This window comes from Callorhinchus milii, unplaced genomic scaffold, assembly GCF_018977255.1.
Source record: "Callorhinchus milii isolate IMCB2004 unplaced genomic scaffold, IMCB_Cmil_1.0 Scaffold5, whole genome shotgun sequence".
Taxonomy (NCBI): domain Eukaryota; kingdom Metazoa; phylum Chordata; class Chondrichthyes; order Chimaeriformes; family Callorhinchidae; genus Callorhinchus; species Callorhinchus milii.
In genome coordinates, this window is record NW_024704746.1 from 44,958,314 (window position 1) to 44,975,810 (window position 17,497).

Below are 17,497 nucleotides of genomic sequence, written 5' to 3' on the forward strand. Positions count from 1 at the left end.
GCACCTGTGTCACGGTCGGCCAATCGGCTGCGGGAGGGTGGGAGGTGGGGGGGGGGAGCGCGTGCACCGTTCGCCCTCTTCCTCATGCGATGACCAATCAGAGAGCGCGTCCGCTCGGCTCTCGCGGCCAATCGGAGCACGCGCCTCCCGAGGCCGCGGCAGATCCCGACACAGGGGGGAGAGAGAGAGAGAGAGACGCTCCTGAAGGTGGCGGTCGATGAGAGCTGGAGGCTCGTGTCCCGTCGGTTGTCCCGCCCCATTGCCCCGTCAGCCTCGTCGAATGCCACTTGCCTTATGGGGATGGCAATCCCCCCCCCCCCCCCCCCCCCCGGCCCTCCCCCCTCCCCTGGAACACTCTCCCCTTTCTCTCGGCCTGGAGCCCTGTGGCTCGGTGGCTGGAGCCCTGTGGCTCGGTGGCTGTGGCTCGGTGGCTGGAGCCCTGTGGCTCGGTGGCTGGAGCCCTGTGGCTCGGTGGCTGGAGCGCTCGCTCGCCTCGCAGGCGAGAGGACCGGGGTTTGATTCCCGTGGCCGCGCCGTAAACGTTAGGCGAACTTCCTTCCTTCGCCCGCCTCTACTTACCGAGCAGTAAGTCGGAACCCGGTTGTTAGTCGATCGGCGGATTGATTTTCCGGGGATGATAATCCCTTCAAAAACAATCCCTCCGCACAAGCCGCCTCCTCAAGGCAAACATAACACCGCCCCCCCCATTAATACGCTCCCCAACCCTCCCCGCACTCCACAACCATCTCTTCTGTACACCCAAAAATCCTCTCCTCGTTGCTCTCTCCTCCCACTGGCAAACCCACCCACGTTTCCCTTTTCAAATGCCCTCCTCGCCGGTCTCTCCTCCACTACCATTCATAAAATCATCCAAAACTCTGCCGCCCACATTCTTACCCGCACCGAACTCCGCTCCCCGATTACCCCAGACTTGCCAGACTGCACTGGCTGCCTGTCCCAGAGAGGATCGACTTCAAGATCCTCACTCGTTTTCAAATACCTTCACTCCTCTGCAGCCCCCCTACCTCTCTGACATCTCCTCACAACAGTGCCCGTTGCCTTCACTCCACCAGGTCTGGCCTCCTTGTCCCCCGAATCCTCTGCTCCACCATCGGCAGCCGAGCCTTCAACCACTACGCCCGAGGCTCTGGAACTCCCTCACTGCCTTCGCCTCGCCCCCTCTCTTCCTATTTTCAGGTCTCAGCTAAAGACCTTTCTTTTGGACTGCGCCTTTGGTCACCTTTTTCCCCTCCCCCTGGCTCGGCCCCGGGGATCCGTTACTGTGAAGCGCTCTTGAGACGCCGTCCGGTGTGGAGTGCGCTATATAAATCCAAGATTCTTGTTGTTGAACACTGAATGCATGGCTGTTTGTGGGACACTGTGAAGAGCGCTATACAAATATAATCTTGTTGTTGCTGTGCGCAATTGGCTGCTGTGGTTCGCCCACAAAATATAGTCAATTCACTTTACAGTATGTTCTGTGAAGCGCTTTGAGACGTCTAGAAGACATGATAAGGCGCTATATCAAATGCAAGGTTCTTATATAATATATCAGTCACTTTGGCCCTTCCCCCAATGTGCATTCACATCTCTTGTCTTTTGCCCTCTGCTCAAATTAATTATGGGGTTCCTCTGACAGCTCAATGGGAAAATGCAATGGGTGTACTGTAAACACATCACTCCGAAACATTGGCCTTCTCTTCATCAGGCACTGTGACACAGAGACCATGCCGATTCAGCATTTTTGAATAATGCTATTGATCCACCTCAACAGCCACTTGTACTGAATTTCACACGTTAACTCTCGGAAATGAAGATATTTCTTACAACTGATTTGTTCGCAAACAATTCTGAGAAAATGCCTCCTTATCACCGATCCCCAATTGAAGGAAGTTTTTCATGCGATTTACCTTGTGCCTTTTAAAAAAATTTAATATATCAATATATATGGGCTGATGCCTGGCAAATACAGTTCAATGCAGATAACAACAACTTGCATTTACTTTCATGTAGGTTAACGTCTAGGAGTGCTGCACAAGGCTGGTGTTGGATGTTGTTAAAGGAAGTCGGGGTGGGGGGAAGGAAGAGGTAAGCACAGGCATGCTTGAAGAGGTAGGTTTTTTGGTGGGATTTAAAGAGAGCACAACACGGAGGTGTAGCGGGATAGATTTCTAGAAGCTAGGGGCAGAATTGCCGAGAGCTTGGCCACCCATCGATGGCACAGAAGGAGGTGGGAGACCCAAAACAGTTCCGAGTTAACTGAGCAGATGAATAAATGGAAGAGTGGAGGAAGAGAAGGTCACATAGATAGGGAGGTGCTCAGGCATGAAGTGCATAGGTGAAGTGACAACCTTGAACTCAATCTGCTGCAATCAATCTGTAACCACATATAGGAAGAAAGAATAGAAACACTTGTAAACCATGGGTGGGATACAACTTCCTAAGTTTATAGAATCATTTTTATCATTTGAGAAGAACAGTAAAAGTTCCTCCCGAAGTTCCACTTCGAGCTGTTGCTCTATGAAATTGATCAACAGAGAATCTTACAAATTGCTATATTACTTTGGAAAAAAAGTCATATATTCATCTCATTTCAAAAAAGATTCTCTCTGCCTATTTGAAGCCCTCCTTTCTTCTGAAGGCATTCATCCAAATTTTCCTTCCTTCTCATTCAATTTAATAACACAGAACAATGTTTTTGCACTTTTTTGTGTTCATGTGTTTTATGGTCATATGTCATAAGGTTTTGTGTCCACCTTAGTTTGTGTTTCATTAACTGATTAATTTTGATCAATGTTTTTGATCTGGGATTAAAGCAAGTAAAAAAAATTATTTGAAAATGACCTCAGTTTAAAAGGTGGAACAAAATGTGTCCCGTTTGTTTTGTGGCCAATTAATTACTCTGATATTTATTTTGGAAAATGCCAGGGATCACTTACCAGCACATGTTGAAACAAAGGCACTCTTTTTTACTTTGGTTGAAAAGTGACTTCTGTCTGTTCACAAGTTGTCTCTTAAAGGGGAATGAAACTCAATTGGTATTGGTGTGCCTTTTTAACCACCAGGGGATTGTACGAGTTCTCCACTCTATCATTTGTTAGTGGGGTGCCATCCATCACTACGGCTGGTTTTGGTTCACAGCCGTGTCATGTACCTCTCGCCTCTTGTGCATTTTTAGAACAAGATATTTCACATAGGGTTCACTTAAAACATCAGATCTTGAAGAAGATTTAACATCTAATGCCAAGTGCGAAGAAGTCTTAGATTTCTTTATCTCCAAGATAGATAACATCCACCTGGACACCTCCTCCTCCTGCCCCATGTGCCCCACCCCACCCCCTTTTCCTTCTCCATCACCCACTCCCATTCCCATGAGTCCCAACCTACACTACTTTGCCCCCACCTCCTTCCTCCCTCTCATCCTCCATCACCCAGATGAAACCCACCACCTGCTGCCTCGACCCCCTTCCCACCCAGCTGCTGGTCGCTCAACTCCCCCTCCTATGCCCACTGCTGGCAGGCACCATAAATCAATCCTGCTCCTCAGACTTAGTCCCAATCCACCTCAAAACAGCTGGCATCACTCCCCTTGGTTGACCCCAAGGCTCCATCCTCAGCCCCCTTCTTTCCTCATTTACACGCTCCCTATCGGCGATGTCATCCACAGACATGGGGTCAACTTTCACATATATGCGGATGACACCCAAATCTACTTCTCCTCCAGCTGACACTCCCAGTATGCTGATGCCCTGTTAGCTTGTTTGATGGACATCAAGGCTTGGTTGAGCGCAAACTTCCTGCAGCTGAATGTTGGCTTCCATCAACAACTTCTCTACTGCAGGTCTGAACTCCTCAACCTCCCCAGGCTTTCTCTCAGACTCACCGAATCGGTGCGCAACTTGGGCATCAGGTTTGATCCCCAACTTTCCTTTCTACCCCACATCTTTTCCCTGACCCAAGCCGCTTTTTTCCATCTCTGCCACATTGCCCGCCTCCGTCCGTACCTCACAACCAACGCAGAAAGACCTTTTTGATCGTGCTTACAGTCACCTCCCCCATCCCTCTCCCCATGATCGTTTTCAGACTCCGCTACTGTAAAGCATTCCAGGATGGTACCCGGTGAAGGGCGCTATATAAATGCAATTTGTTGTTGTTGGTGTTGAAGAAGAAATGTCTGAATTTAAAGCTTCATTTACTGAGAAACAACAACCACTTGCATTTGTATCGGACCCTTCACCTGTGGGTAGAGTTTGGGATGAGGAATATTCAGTGATGACCTCACACAATTAATTATATATCCCTCCTTAGTGGCAAAAGTCACTTATAAGTTGGTTGTCTTGGAAAATAACTATGTGGGTAAAGTTTAAATTTTTGTGTTTTAAAATGGAGGTAGATTTCCCTTTTATTTCTTTACTGATTTGAACTACTTTCCAGATAGCTAAAGGAGATTCAGTGATATTTCTTTCTGTTTGAACATGTTGAACTATTTACCTGGGTGAGGTATAATTATTTCATTGTGTACATGCTGGAAACACGATGCAGAATTATTGAACACTTCACGAATGGCATTCATGTTCCACCTCGGAATGCAAACTGTAATTTGTACAGCAATGTCTGGGCTGTGGATATATAGTCAGTTTGCAGAATGAAAATATAACCTGCATTTGAAGATACTTTTTCAAAATCAAAGACCAAAATCACAACATCAAGATAACAAGGTCAAACAAGGTAAAGCTTGCTCCACCAAACAGCCATGCATGCCAAGTACTAGTCGCTTGGACCTTCTGGAAATAAATTTGTTATAAATGCAAAGGCTTATGTTGTATGCAAATACTTAAAGGAGATCGGAATTCTAGACAAATGCTAATTGTGACTTAATTAATTTAAGTCTTTTTAAAATTTGCAGTACTGCTCTTGTATTCATCCAATTTGTGTTACATATAATCAGTACTTAAATCATTCAGACGTTAAATTAGGTTCTAACATTGAAGATTCCATGGGAATATCTGTAAAGAGAATGGAGTTTCTATCAATATCCTGCCAATAATGCCCCAAATAAAATAGATCATTCACTTCAAGACTTTGCAAGACATTCTGTCCGCAAACTGGCTGTATCTTACTCTAAAGCTCTTTGTTTCGACACTATATCAAATCATCGAATATTATAGAATATTACAGCACAAGAGGCCATTCAGCCCATCGTGCCTGTGTTTTTCATTAACTCCCCTTTTCCTTGAATCTTTGTTTTTTTCTCTGTCACTGCTTTACTTTCTGAAGTCAGGAGTATAACTGTTCCCTTTGTTACCCTCTCTTGCTCTTCTTCATTAGTTTTGATCAAAAGTAATTGAATTGCCCTTGACCTATGAATTGGCCATTGATGTGTGTGTCAGTCAGTGCCTCTCTTATGAAAGGAAACATTTCTGTATACTTTATAAATAGTTTTTGAAATTCACGGAGAAAGTACGAGAAACAAGATGTATTTTCTCGGAAAATCTTGGAAACCATTATAAAACTAACCATGAACGAAACTAAATATATCCACAACATTTGTGACCTTCTTCCCTCAAGGATAATAGGTACCAATTTTTAAATATGGGAAGTACCATACGATTGTAACATTTTACTATATCTTATAATAATAATCCTTGCATTGATATAGCGTTTTATCACGTCTTCGAGACATCTCAAAGCACTTCACAGAATACACTATAAAGTTAATTGATTGTGTATTGTGTGGGAGAAACGGGGCAGCCAATTGCGCACAGCAGTGTCCCACAAACAGTCGTGGACTGAATGACCAAATTATTATTTATTTATTTTATTTTGTAGGGATTATTACCCCCCCGAAAAGCGATCCACCAATCTACTAACAACCGGTTCTTACTTACTGCTATATGAACACAGGCATGTGAAGTAAGGAAACTTGCCCAACTTTTCGCCCTGCCAAGAATCAAATCAGTCCTCTCATTTGCTTAGCTCGAACCATTAAGCTACAGGACTCCATATAACATGTGCAGCAGATAACATACCTTATATGTTGCATCTTGTTCCCATCAATCAGTGATAGAGATGTTTAGATAGAATGAATCATTTTCAGGAAATATTGCGTCTGAGTAGTCAGAAAGCAGACAAAAGCCGAGGTTTGCTTCTAACATTCCAGAATCTTTCTCAGCAAGAAGCAGAATTCAATTAAGAAAGAATATCTAAGCCAAGAAGCTGTACCTTAATCTTTTTTTCCTACAGTTAGGTCTTTGCATTCATTGTTTTTATTGAGCAAATCCAGTGTGCACATTATTGATGGGTTTTGTTGCTGTGCTAACTTTGAGAAACATCCAGTTCATAGAGGTGGGAGTGATCCTCCACCCGTCAACCTGCTCAACAAGGATGGAATGGAAACAAGCAAAGGATAAAGCACTGGACTGACCAGTTTTCAAATGCATCAGAACATGAAAACAAATCGGCTCATTAAATACACTCTATTTTCATTTTGCTACGTTTTCTGGGTGAGTTGCTGAATTTGCTTTCTAAATTTAAAAAAATTGTTAGTAATCCTGAAAAGTTTCTCAGAATTAAAGATAATAATAATAATAATAATCCTCGCATTTGATATAGCGCTTTTCACGTCGGGAGGACGTTCCAAAGCGCTTCACAGAACACACTGTAAAGTGAATTGACTGTATATTTGTGGGCAAACGCGGCAGCCAATTGCGCACAGCAATGTCCCACAAACAGTCGTAGATTGAAAATGACCAATTTATTATTGTTTTTGGTTTTGGAGGGATTATTATTAGGCGTGTGGAGTAAGGAAACTTGCCCAAGGTTTCGCTCTGCCTGGAATTGAACTCAGGTCTCTCGCTTGCAAAGCGAGTGCTCTAACCACTGAGCTACAGGACTCCACGACCACTGAGCTACAGGACTCCACATAAACTAAATGTAATTTAGTTGCTTCTCAGACATCAGTTTGAAAACTGAACTACCGTAAGCTCAATTTAGTCTGAAGTGATCCTTGGTTAGCTTGTTTTCCTCAACAGGTTGTGAGCGGCCTGATGTTAGCAGTGGGAATATATGCAAAAACGGTGACTGAGGCAGGTAAAACTGAATTAAAACATACATGAATAGAAAGGTAGTGGTGTTCAGTTGGTGGTTTGGGTCAGAGGTTATTGGGACTTGAACTCATTCCAATTTAACACCTCAGCCTGAGGAAGCACTACATTATCAGATCAGACTTTAAACCAAGGTCCAGTCTATTTTTTGTTATCATTAATACAAAATGATATAAAAGGAGAAGGAAGCTGCTCCTCTAGTCCTGGCCAAAAATCTTCCAGATTAATTTGTGACAGCTGCTTTTGGGACCTTGCTGGAGCTAATGGATCATGTGCAAAGGGCTAATGTAATATATATGGTGTCAGATCTGCAAGTACTTGATGTTAACGCAGCTTGACATCCATTCTATAGCCTTAATAACAAAATTCATTATCTACATATAATGTGAAAAAGGGGTTCTGATTAACTTTTTCGTATTTCTGTTGATTTCTTTGAACCTATTTGTGCAAACAGTGATTAGTTGTGAAAACTTTTTTGTTGGGGTTATTAAGCTTGACAGGATAAAGGAACTAAATTGGTCTCTGTAGATACACTCATGAAGATGCTGTACTTCAACAGCAAATATAAAATCATAGGTGAAGAAACAATTTGAATGTTTAAAATAGAGAACGTCAGATACTTGGGAAGAAATATCACTGCAACACCACAGTAGAATTAAGGAATATGGAGAAAATGGGAGGAAAAAATCTGCCATGATAAATAATAATCCTTGCATTTGGTATTGCGCCTTTCTTGTCGGGAGGATCTAATAAAATAACAAACAAGCTCAACGTACTTGGTGGTCTACACACAATCAACTTCAATACTTTCTTCTGGACAGTGTTCAGGCGTATATCATCAGAATTCACCATTTTAACCAAATAAGACACAAATGAATAAAATGAGAAGGAAATGATGAATTGTTGCAGAATTAATAGAATTGGTTGAAAAAGGGTTAAAAGCTGGGCCGGCCTCTTTAATAGATGTGCTTTTAGATGCCCTATTCTTCCAACGTGAAAGACATGATAAAAATGTAAAATGTATTGTATTGTCATACCCACACTGCTCAGTGTGAGGTAATCAACATGGTTACCTGTTGCCATTTTGTCTCCGATCTATATAGGTCATAGTGATTTTTTTATATAACTTTCAGGTGCCGTGGATTCATTGACAGCAGATCCTGCTTTATTGTTAATCATTGTCGGATGTTTGATGTTCTGCATCACTTTTATTGGATGTATTGGAGCACTCCGTGATATTCAAATACTGTTGAGAATAGTAAGTGCTTTATGATTCCTACTTCTTGCAGGAGGAGGTTTGTTTATTTATTAATTTATACTCTGATATTCTCAAATATATCTGAAGAAGACCAGCTGAAGTCTTTCTGTTTAATGAGACGAGGTGTCTCATAGTATTTTCATCACATTACAACCAAACTGAACAAATACCGAGCCAAAAGCTACAATCAGAGGAATCCCCATAGAAATGTGACCACGGTAATTGTATCAATGTGTCTCCATTACTTGTGTAAATGTGTTCAAGTTACACGTGTCAATGTGTCTCCATTACATGTGTCAATGTGTCTCCGTTACACGTGTCAATGTGTCTCCGTTACCAGTGTCAATGTGTTCAAGTTACATGTCAATCTGTCTCCATTACCTGTGTCAATGTGTTCAAGTTACACGTGTCAATGTGTTTCCATTACCTGTGTCAATGTGTTCAAGTTACACGTGTCAATGTGTCTCCGTTACACATGTCAATGTGTCTCCGTTACATGTGTCAATGTGTCCGAGGAATACGTGTCAATGTGTCCGAGGAACCCGTGTCAATGTGTTCACATTATCCATGTCATCATTACTCCTCCACAAATCCTATTTTTCTTTCAGTTTATGTGGACCTTGCTGATCATACTAGTACTGCAGATAACTGGTGCTGTACTTGGATTTGTGTTCTCTGGAAAGGTAAATAAACTTAAGTGTCTGGCGAGCATTCATGGGAGGCAATGTTCTTGCAGAGACAGGTTTAAAAATCAGAGGTCAAACTTTACAGCATTCTTGGCTGTTCTCCACCCTGCCTTGAAGGCAGAAGTCGATGTTGGAAACTCAGAGGCTTGGTGCAACAGTTGCTGGAAGGCATCACCTGGAGTTTAAATTCATGAACACACGTTCCTATATCCAGAGCCTGGAATCCACTTTGACTGGCTTGCAGAGCGGAAGCAGCTGCTGCTTAAACTCCGCACTTCCAACTGGTAGAAACATCGTTCAATAGGAAGATGGTAGCAACACTCTCACACATTTTATGCAGAGCTCTATTGCCCACAGGGAAGCTTGCAGGGAGTTCCTGGCATCTACCATCCACATTGTGAGGCCTTCATCCCACACTTGCTGGATGTCATTGAACAACTAGTGACTATCTTCCTTGGGGGGAGGGGGAAGCGGGGTCTCCTGGGAGCTGAACTGGCTCCAAGGTGACATGTTCGACACCGCAATATTGGAATCGAACCAGCTCTCTGTGGTGGTCTCAGTAGTCCGGTTCCTAAGCCAGGTGGGCCCACAGTACTCCAGGGCACTGTTGAATGCAGCACAGCCAGTCTGGCTCATCGGCAGGACTTGGAAGGGTAGACCACTCACTGGGGGCAGGGAATCATCCTACTCAGCTCCTGTTAACCTTGCAAACTAAAGCTCTAATGGGTAGGATGGCCCTAGTTGGACAAGCAGTGGGAAAGCTTGACACACAGTAATATCCATAGCAAGCTATCCGGTTTTAGCTGGTTAGACTCCAGCAGTACCCCAACTGTGTGTTCCTGGGGAGTGGGAAGCTAAGTGGAGTCTCCCTGACTTGTTTAACAACAGAATGTCGGAATCAAGCCAGCCCTCTGTGGCGGTCTTGGTAGTCTCGATTCCAGAGCCAGGCAGCTCCTTAGTGCCAAAGCCCTAATGGGTAGGGTGGGCCTAGCTGGACCAGCAGTGAGAAAGTTTGCCAGACAGCGCTATCAATGGCAACCTATGTGGTTTTAGCTGGCTAGCCTCCAGCAGGACCCCGAAGCACACTCGCAGATCTTCAAGCCTTGGGTCTTACCGACCTGCGCCTAATACTTTTTGGAATTAGGTAAACAACAACAAAATTACACTTGTATAATGCCTTTCACATTGGGAGGACGTCCGAAGGCGCAGGACAGTCAGTGTTTCAGACCCGAGCTGGGGATCGGGATTGGGGAGGGTGGAGGGCAGAGTGGGGAAGCAGGGTGATCGAAAGCACGGTTGAAGAGCAGGGTCTTGAGATGAGACTTGAAGGAGGCAAGGGAGGGGCTGAGGCGGAGGGACTGAAACATGGAGTTCCAGAGGGTGGGGGCAGAGTAGCAGAAGGCCCGCCCGCCAATGGTGGGACGGGCGAGGCAGGGGACGTGAAGCAGGCCGGAGCCCGCTGAGGGGAGGAAACGAGGATGATGGTAAGGGTTTAGGAAGTCGCAGAGGTAGGGGGGAGCATGATCATGATCATGGAGGGCTTTGAAGGTGAAGACTAGGATCTTAAACTGTATCCTCTGTGTGATGGGAAGCCAATGGAGTTGGGCAAGGATGGGTTAATAGGGTCACGGAGCCTGGTGCGAAAGAGGGCACGAGCTGCAGAGTTCTGGATAATCTGCAGCCTATGGAGGGAGAAGTTGGGGAGGCCGACAAGCAAGGAGTTTGCATAGTCAAGCCTCGATGTAATGAATGAGGGCTTCGGTGGCCTGTGGTGTGAGACAGTGGTGGAGCCGGATGCGTGCCTCCAGGGAGAGAGAGCACATTCCATTCCAACAATCTATCTCTGGAATTTCCACATGTAGGTGGGATGCATGGAATTCTCAGTTTGGTTTAGATACTCTTAAACATGGTGGTGGCCTGGCTAACCAAAATAAAATCCACCCTGCCTCACATGCACATCAGTTGGCTGGAGAACAATATCACTTTGGTGATATTTGTGTATCACCAATCTATCCTCCATCAAGCTTAACTATCCTCCATCAATCAATGAGGAAAGCAATCACATTTCAGGACTAAATTACAGATGCTCAAGAGTAAGGCAATTTTCGAAAAACAGTTTTAACCAGAGTAGCACAGCAGTCACACTTTTTCTGAGTTGAAGAATGTTACAAGTGTCATAGACAATTCAAGTTACCTATATAGAATTTAGTAAACTCCTAATAACTCACCCCTGGCTTAACTTGTCATTACAATTTAAGTCAGAACGCTGTCAATATCCCAGGCAGCATTTGGAATCCTGTAGCTCAGCGGTTAGAGCGCTCGTCTTGCAAGCTGGAGACCTGGGTTCAATTCCCAGGAGGGCAAAATGTTGGGCAAGTTTCCTTACTCCACACGCCGCTGTTTACCTAGCAGTAAGTAGAAACCCGGTTGTTAGTCAATTGGCAGATCACTTTTCCAGGAGTAATAAATAATTCCTTCAAAAAAAAATTGGTCACTTCAATCCATGGCTGTTTGTGGGGCACTGTTGTGTGCAATTGGCTGCCGCGTTTTCCCCACAAAATATTGTCAATTCACTTTACAGTATATTCTGTGAAGCGCTTTGAGACGTCTAGAAGATGTGATAACTCGAACATTATATCAAATGCAAGCAAGGATTATTATATTATTATTTATGTATTTGTATATATGGCTAACTCGTTATTTATGATAACTAGTCACTGAACCCTTTTCACTGGGTGCAATGAGTTATCAGAAGTTTATTGTACAATCTTTTGGTATCTTTGTCTTGGATTTACTGATAAGCAAGGGGATTTTTCTATAGGAGGCAGCTTTGTCTGTGGGGTCAGGAGCACATGGTTTTACATGACCTTTATGGCTAATGAGGGTTCTGACCTTTCTGTGCAATGGTTTGCTCTCAGTTCCCTAAACTGATTGGAGCGGGGGAAGGTTCAGAGAGCTGAGTCCCAAACATCTGCTGCGCAGGTTGGAAAGGGCCCCACACCAGTTGGTGATTGTTGTTTTTAGATCAGTTTTTGAAATATTCTAGGACAGGGATATTGAACCCTCACCCACATAGTTTTCTTGCTGATTTCAGATGAAATTCAGTGAAAGGTTCCTCCATTATGTCAATGGTTGCAAATTTTTCACTGAGGAATGCATGTGCTTTAAGATCCAATTAGATCCAACTGCTAAATTGTGTCCTAAACTATTAACTGTTTGGAAATTATTTTTTCATTCATACACCAAGGTACTAAGAAAGAGTGAGAAGCTGCTGGATAAAGCAATAATAAGGTACAGAGATGACCTGGATCTGCAGAATCTCATTGATTTCATTCAGAAAAAGGTAATGAATGGATTTTTCCAGATAAAAAAATTCTGATGCCATTCTATGGTATCTCCATGGAGCTGAGTCTTATGATCCCTTCATCCCAATACTACAATGGTTTCGTTTTTTATAAGGGGCTGCTTTCTGTCACCTGTTTCAAATTGTTCTCCAAAAATTCAAAATCTATATTTAGCTCATTGAACTTCATTGAGTGGATATAACCTTTTAAATTCTACAAGAAGTTATAACTGTGCCAAGAGACAAACTGTTTCAATTATTATTCCATCGAGATCAGCAATGAGAACTCTTGCCGCATAATCAAAATTGTCATGATTACAATCATTGTGATTTCATAAATATGTAGTGTTCCTCTAGAACTGCAAAATCAAAATGGAACTGGAGGGGAATTAGCTTTTCTGTTGGGACACCAAGTGTGTGAATTTTAATTTTGCAGAGAAGTCTGACCTATTTTTAAGGCTTGCTGACTTGTTCAGGGACAAATGCTCCAGGCGCATATTGCGTCTCCTGTCTCATGGAGAAGAAAGGAATACAAAGAGTTTGATGAGGCACCTTGTCTTGAGATTTTAAAAAAAAGTTTCACAGTAAAGCTGATGAATAAAAAATACAGGAATTGTAAAGCACTGTTATATTTGGAAACTATTTGGAAACTATCTCACAAACCATATTTTGTGCTTGCTACTCCAATTAAGTGATTTTATCTTTTAACTTTGCAAACAAATTTGACTTCATTGCTGGATTCCTATGCATTAAGATTAGTTGAATGTACATGGGCCCTAGCTTCCGTCTGTTGTGAGCCCCAGCATTCCTTCTGGCCTATGTACATTCAACTAATTTTAATGCACATGAGTCCAGAGTATGAATGTTCCTGATTACCTTATTATCACAAAGGCACTGGAGATGTAGTCAAGGTGTGGGGATGTAATCAGGGTCTGGAGATGTAGTCAGTGTCTGTTTTAAAAAGCATCAGGCTTTTTACAGAAGTCAAAAAGAATTTACATTCGTATTGCACTTTTCACATCGGGAGGTCATCTTAAAGTGCTTTACACGTCCGTTTTGGCGCAGAGTTGTGGTGGGGGGGGGATTGAAAGGGGTGGATTGAAGATAAGATGGTAAACTGATGAATGTTTGCCTGATGTAGCCTGTAATATCTCTTTCAGTTCAAGTGCTGTGGAATAAAATATTACAGTGATTGGTCAAAGAACATGTACTTTAATTGTTCAGAGACCAACCCAAGCCTGGAACGCTGTGCAGTGCCATTTTCATGCTGCATCATGGACACCAGAGAGGTGAGGAGGAGCCTGGAAACTATTTTGAACGGGAGGATGGGAAAGAAAGATTGAATTAGAATAATCTGTTGAATCCATATAAGATTTTGACATGTTCTGATCATCTTGTGACATTTTAATAGAACAGAATAGAACGGATAATGTTTTTAAGACATTTTATGAGATGCAGAAAATTGTGAGCCTTTGTGCCATTTGTGTCCTGGAAGTCAGAAGACAAGATCAGCTCTGAGTGATTCCTCTCTTGCTTACACACATTCACATGCACAAACCTTTTCACACTCAGACATCCAGTCATACACATATATAAACTCATATGCATAGACACACACATACACACACACTCATCACAGACAAACTCACACTCAGACACACACACTCATGTATACACAAATACACACACACACACACAGAAACACAAACGGAATTATAATATTCATCCATACATTCGGAATAGCGCCGTTTCACGTCAGGATGACATCCCAAAGTGTTACTGTAAAGTGAAGTGACTGTGTTTTGTGGGCGAACGGCTACAAGTTATTTTCATAGAAGGAATTGAAGTCAATGCTATAAAACTGAAAGTCAACATAAAACAATTATTCCTAATCCTTTGCATCTTGTCCTTTCAAGATACTGAACACCATGTGTGGGTATGAGACACAGGAGCTGAAACCATGGAGTGCCCAGAATCAGATCTACATTAATGGCTGCTTGGACAGCATTGTCAAGTGGGGGCATCAGAATCTGCTGACAATTAGTGGCGTGGCACTGGGGCTCCTAGTTTTAGAGGTTTGTGTGTTTGTAGATACCTCATGGTTCACGTTACTGAGGATGCATTTCCTTTCTTGTCATAAAAGTGATACTATCCTCCTTAGGGGGAGATGTGCGGAGTCCTCCTTGGAGCTGAACTGGTCCACGGTGATATGCTTGGCAACCCAATGTCAGAATTGAGCCAACCTCTGTCATGGTCTCGGTAGTGTAGTTGCTGAGCCAGGCCGGTCCCCAGTACTCCAGGGCACTGCTGATGACAGTACGGCCAGCTGGTTCAATTGCAGGACTTGGAAGGGCAGACCAGTCACTAGCGACAGGAAATACTTAAGCGTGGTGATGGGTGTCACCCGGCTGACCAAAACCAATCTGTTGAGTTTCATGTCTGTCCAGGAGAAGAACTCAGCTGATAGTTTATAGTACTCTACCAAACAAAGAGGACTTCTTTCACAAGGCAATCTATTTTCAAAATGAAACCTAGCCAATAAATGTTGCTGACAAACCCTTAAGACTCCTAGGAAAATGAATCCCGGGAGTTCAAAATAAATAGGAAAATGTATACAAATTTCCAAAAGAAAATGCATGAAGAAGAAGTAAAAAAACAAGGCAACATACTGAGGCCTCAAACTTCAAACTGTAGGCTCAAACAAGTTACATGAAGCTCACAGAGCATTCCTTTGGTACCTGGCAAACAACTAAAATGTATTTCTATTTTTGCAACAATGTAGGAAAAACAAGATTTATTGCAACAGTTTTTCACAATGCCTTTTTATCACAGAGCAGGATTTGCACATACAAAAATCTCTGTTCAATCATTACTAAAATGATTTTTTTTAAAAAATAAACTAAATAAAGTCTTCCAGTGCAATTTAATTGTAGAAAAATGCAAAAGGATGATTTATTGTAACTGATACTTGTAAAATGATCCTCGATGAGGAGCATTTTCTTTGATTTTTTTTTCTGTGGAAACTTGCTTCCAAACCATCAACATCTGGTATAATGAAGATTAGTAAATTATGAACCGTAATCCCTACCCCTTGAAAGAAATGCAGAAACAGAGTTACCTCCTTCCCCTCAATGAGGTGTCATTCTTAGGCTCCTGTCTCAGGGTAGCCACTGCATTCTAGTTTCACCACTTTCTGTTTCTTTTATTCTTACAGTCTACCCTTTTGTCCTGATTTCAGATATTTATGGTTTCCCTGACAGTACTGTTGCTTCACCAAATCCAATCTGTCAAGAAGATTATTAAAAGAACCACCCAAAAGTGACCTACGCGTCTGCCTTCTGTCTGCATGTCATTCTCTTCCACCTGACACAGGAACTATGTGAGGTCAACAGTTGCTTTCACAGGACTTTGCATTCAGCATCTCTGTATTGCCTCAAACTGCTTCACTCACACAAAGTCTCCAAGAACAGAGAAAAATCCAAATGGGCAGCAGTGGAAACAGCCACGCCTCTGTAAATAGAGGGCACGTCATTGCAACTGATGTATCTGGGATGGAATGGTTTAAGAGTGATGAGCAAGAGACATTTTCGAGGTGTAATTGAAATATAGTTACACAAGGGGTTAAGAAAAATGAGCGAGACAACATGGGAGCCTGGCATTATAACAAGGCATTTCTTCTTACTTCCTTCATGTGCCAGATTATTGAGTAAATTCTCGAGTCTCATTTCTGAGAGCTGCTGCCACAACAGATCGTTTTTTTTTAGCCTGCAGTGTACTGTTAACAACACCTCCGACGAATTTCACAGCAATCTTTTTAACAACTGAAAAATATTCATTGCCAACATTAATAATGTATGTGACAGTGAGGGGAGGGAGAGTGGGAGAACCAGAGAATATTAAATATTAATATTTTTTTCCCCTTGTCGATAACATCGCATACCTTTAGTGTGGGCTTACAATTAAATAATAATACACACATAACTAGAGTGTGGCAAATGTAATCACAAGAGGAGAAAATCTCTTAGGAATTTTAGTTCAACCACTTCTCATTTCAATGTTTGTTTTTGTTAACCAGGTGCTCTCAAAGGCACAAAATCACTTGTGTTTAAAAATTTCCAATTCTAGCACAGAGAACTCACAGAAGCAAGAGGTTCCATTAACAGGGATATTGCATGACCTTCCTGCCACCCTGTTGTTCTGGAGGTCAGTCCAATATCACAAACCAGGCTGTTTAATCCTGTTTAATGCCCTTATGGTTTGGGTCCACAGTTTATTTTAACATATTATAATTCCACCATCGGTAGCCTAGTTTTGGATATAGCAATCATACAGGAGTTGTTGCTAAACAGTGGCTGATTTATCTCATCCATGTTGCAGGATTTATCCTCAATACCACTGGCCTAACCATCCCAATCCCCTCCTTCTCAAATGGTAACATTAGCAGCTCAATCACAATTTCCCTGGTCCCAAGCACTGATGTTCACACTACCAATAGTTGGGCGTGCAGATAACAATGAGTCACAGCCCATGAGCAAGTCTGAAAAGTTATCATAAAACAAAAAAATTGTCAAGCAAATTGTTTTTGTTACAGAAGAACACTTCAGTGTAACACCCAGAGCATTAGTTGGAGTAATTCAAGCCAAGTGTAAACCTGGCCTATGATTCTGACTGAAGCATGGTCAACAACAGCCTGGAGTACATATTGAAAACTTAAATGCTTTGTGAATAGTTTAGGATCTTTAATGCTTATATTTGCTGCTTCTTGTTGCACGGTATTCTTTGGGAATTGTTGGAGTTCTTTAATGCTTCACTGATTGGCTCCTGGTCAATACCAAATATGTATTGTATTCAGTCACCATTGAACAGTGTCCTTCATAAATGCAAAGCAGAGGTGATTCATTTCTGAGTCGAATTCAAATTGATACACTTAAAATTCATTGCATGCTTGAAACATGATATCTAGACTGGCTTCAATTTCAGTTTAACTTGTTGGTGGACAGTGGCATACATAGTTCATACCTTGAAAATTATTTAGTTAGCAAGATCAGGAAATTGTTTCAGATTTCAAATCAGATTGCCCATTTGATCTAATTCTTCCATAATACCC

The 17,497-nt window shown here is 42.4% G+C and overlaps 1 protein-coding gene across 3 annotated transcripts; it reads left to right on the forward strand.

The window, feature by feature from the left end:
* The first annotated feature begins 149 nt into the window (after positions 1 to 149).
* On the forward strand, positions 150 to 16,330 carry zgc:113223 (tetraspanin). Of its 3 annotated transcripts, none has more exons than XM_042334891.1 (9): positions 150 to 207; positions 6,337 to 6,503; positions 7,032 to 7,089; positions 8,237 to 8,361; positions 8,970 to 9,044; positions 12,295 to 12,390; positions 13,551 to 13,679; positions 14,307 to 14,465; positions 15,629 to 16,330. In XM_042334891.1, exons 2-9 carry the CDS (start codon positions 6,435 to 6,437, stop codon positions 15,710 to 15,712), a joined length of 795 nt encoding a protein of 264 aa, XP_042190825.1. In that variant the 5' UTR covers positions 150 to 207; positions 6,337 to 6,434; the 3' UTR covers positions 15,713 to 16,330. The 3 variants fall into 3 exon arrangements, with proteins under 3 accessions (XP_042190825.1, XP_042190824.1, XP_042190826.1); XM_042334890.1 differs by lacking the exon at positions 150 to 207 and adding an exon at positions 2,025 to 2,088; XM_042334892.1 differs by lacking the exon at positions 150 to 207 and adding an exon at positions 4,697 to 4,728.
* The last annotated feature ends 1,167 nt before the right edge of the window (positions 16,331 to 17,497 follow it).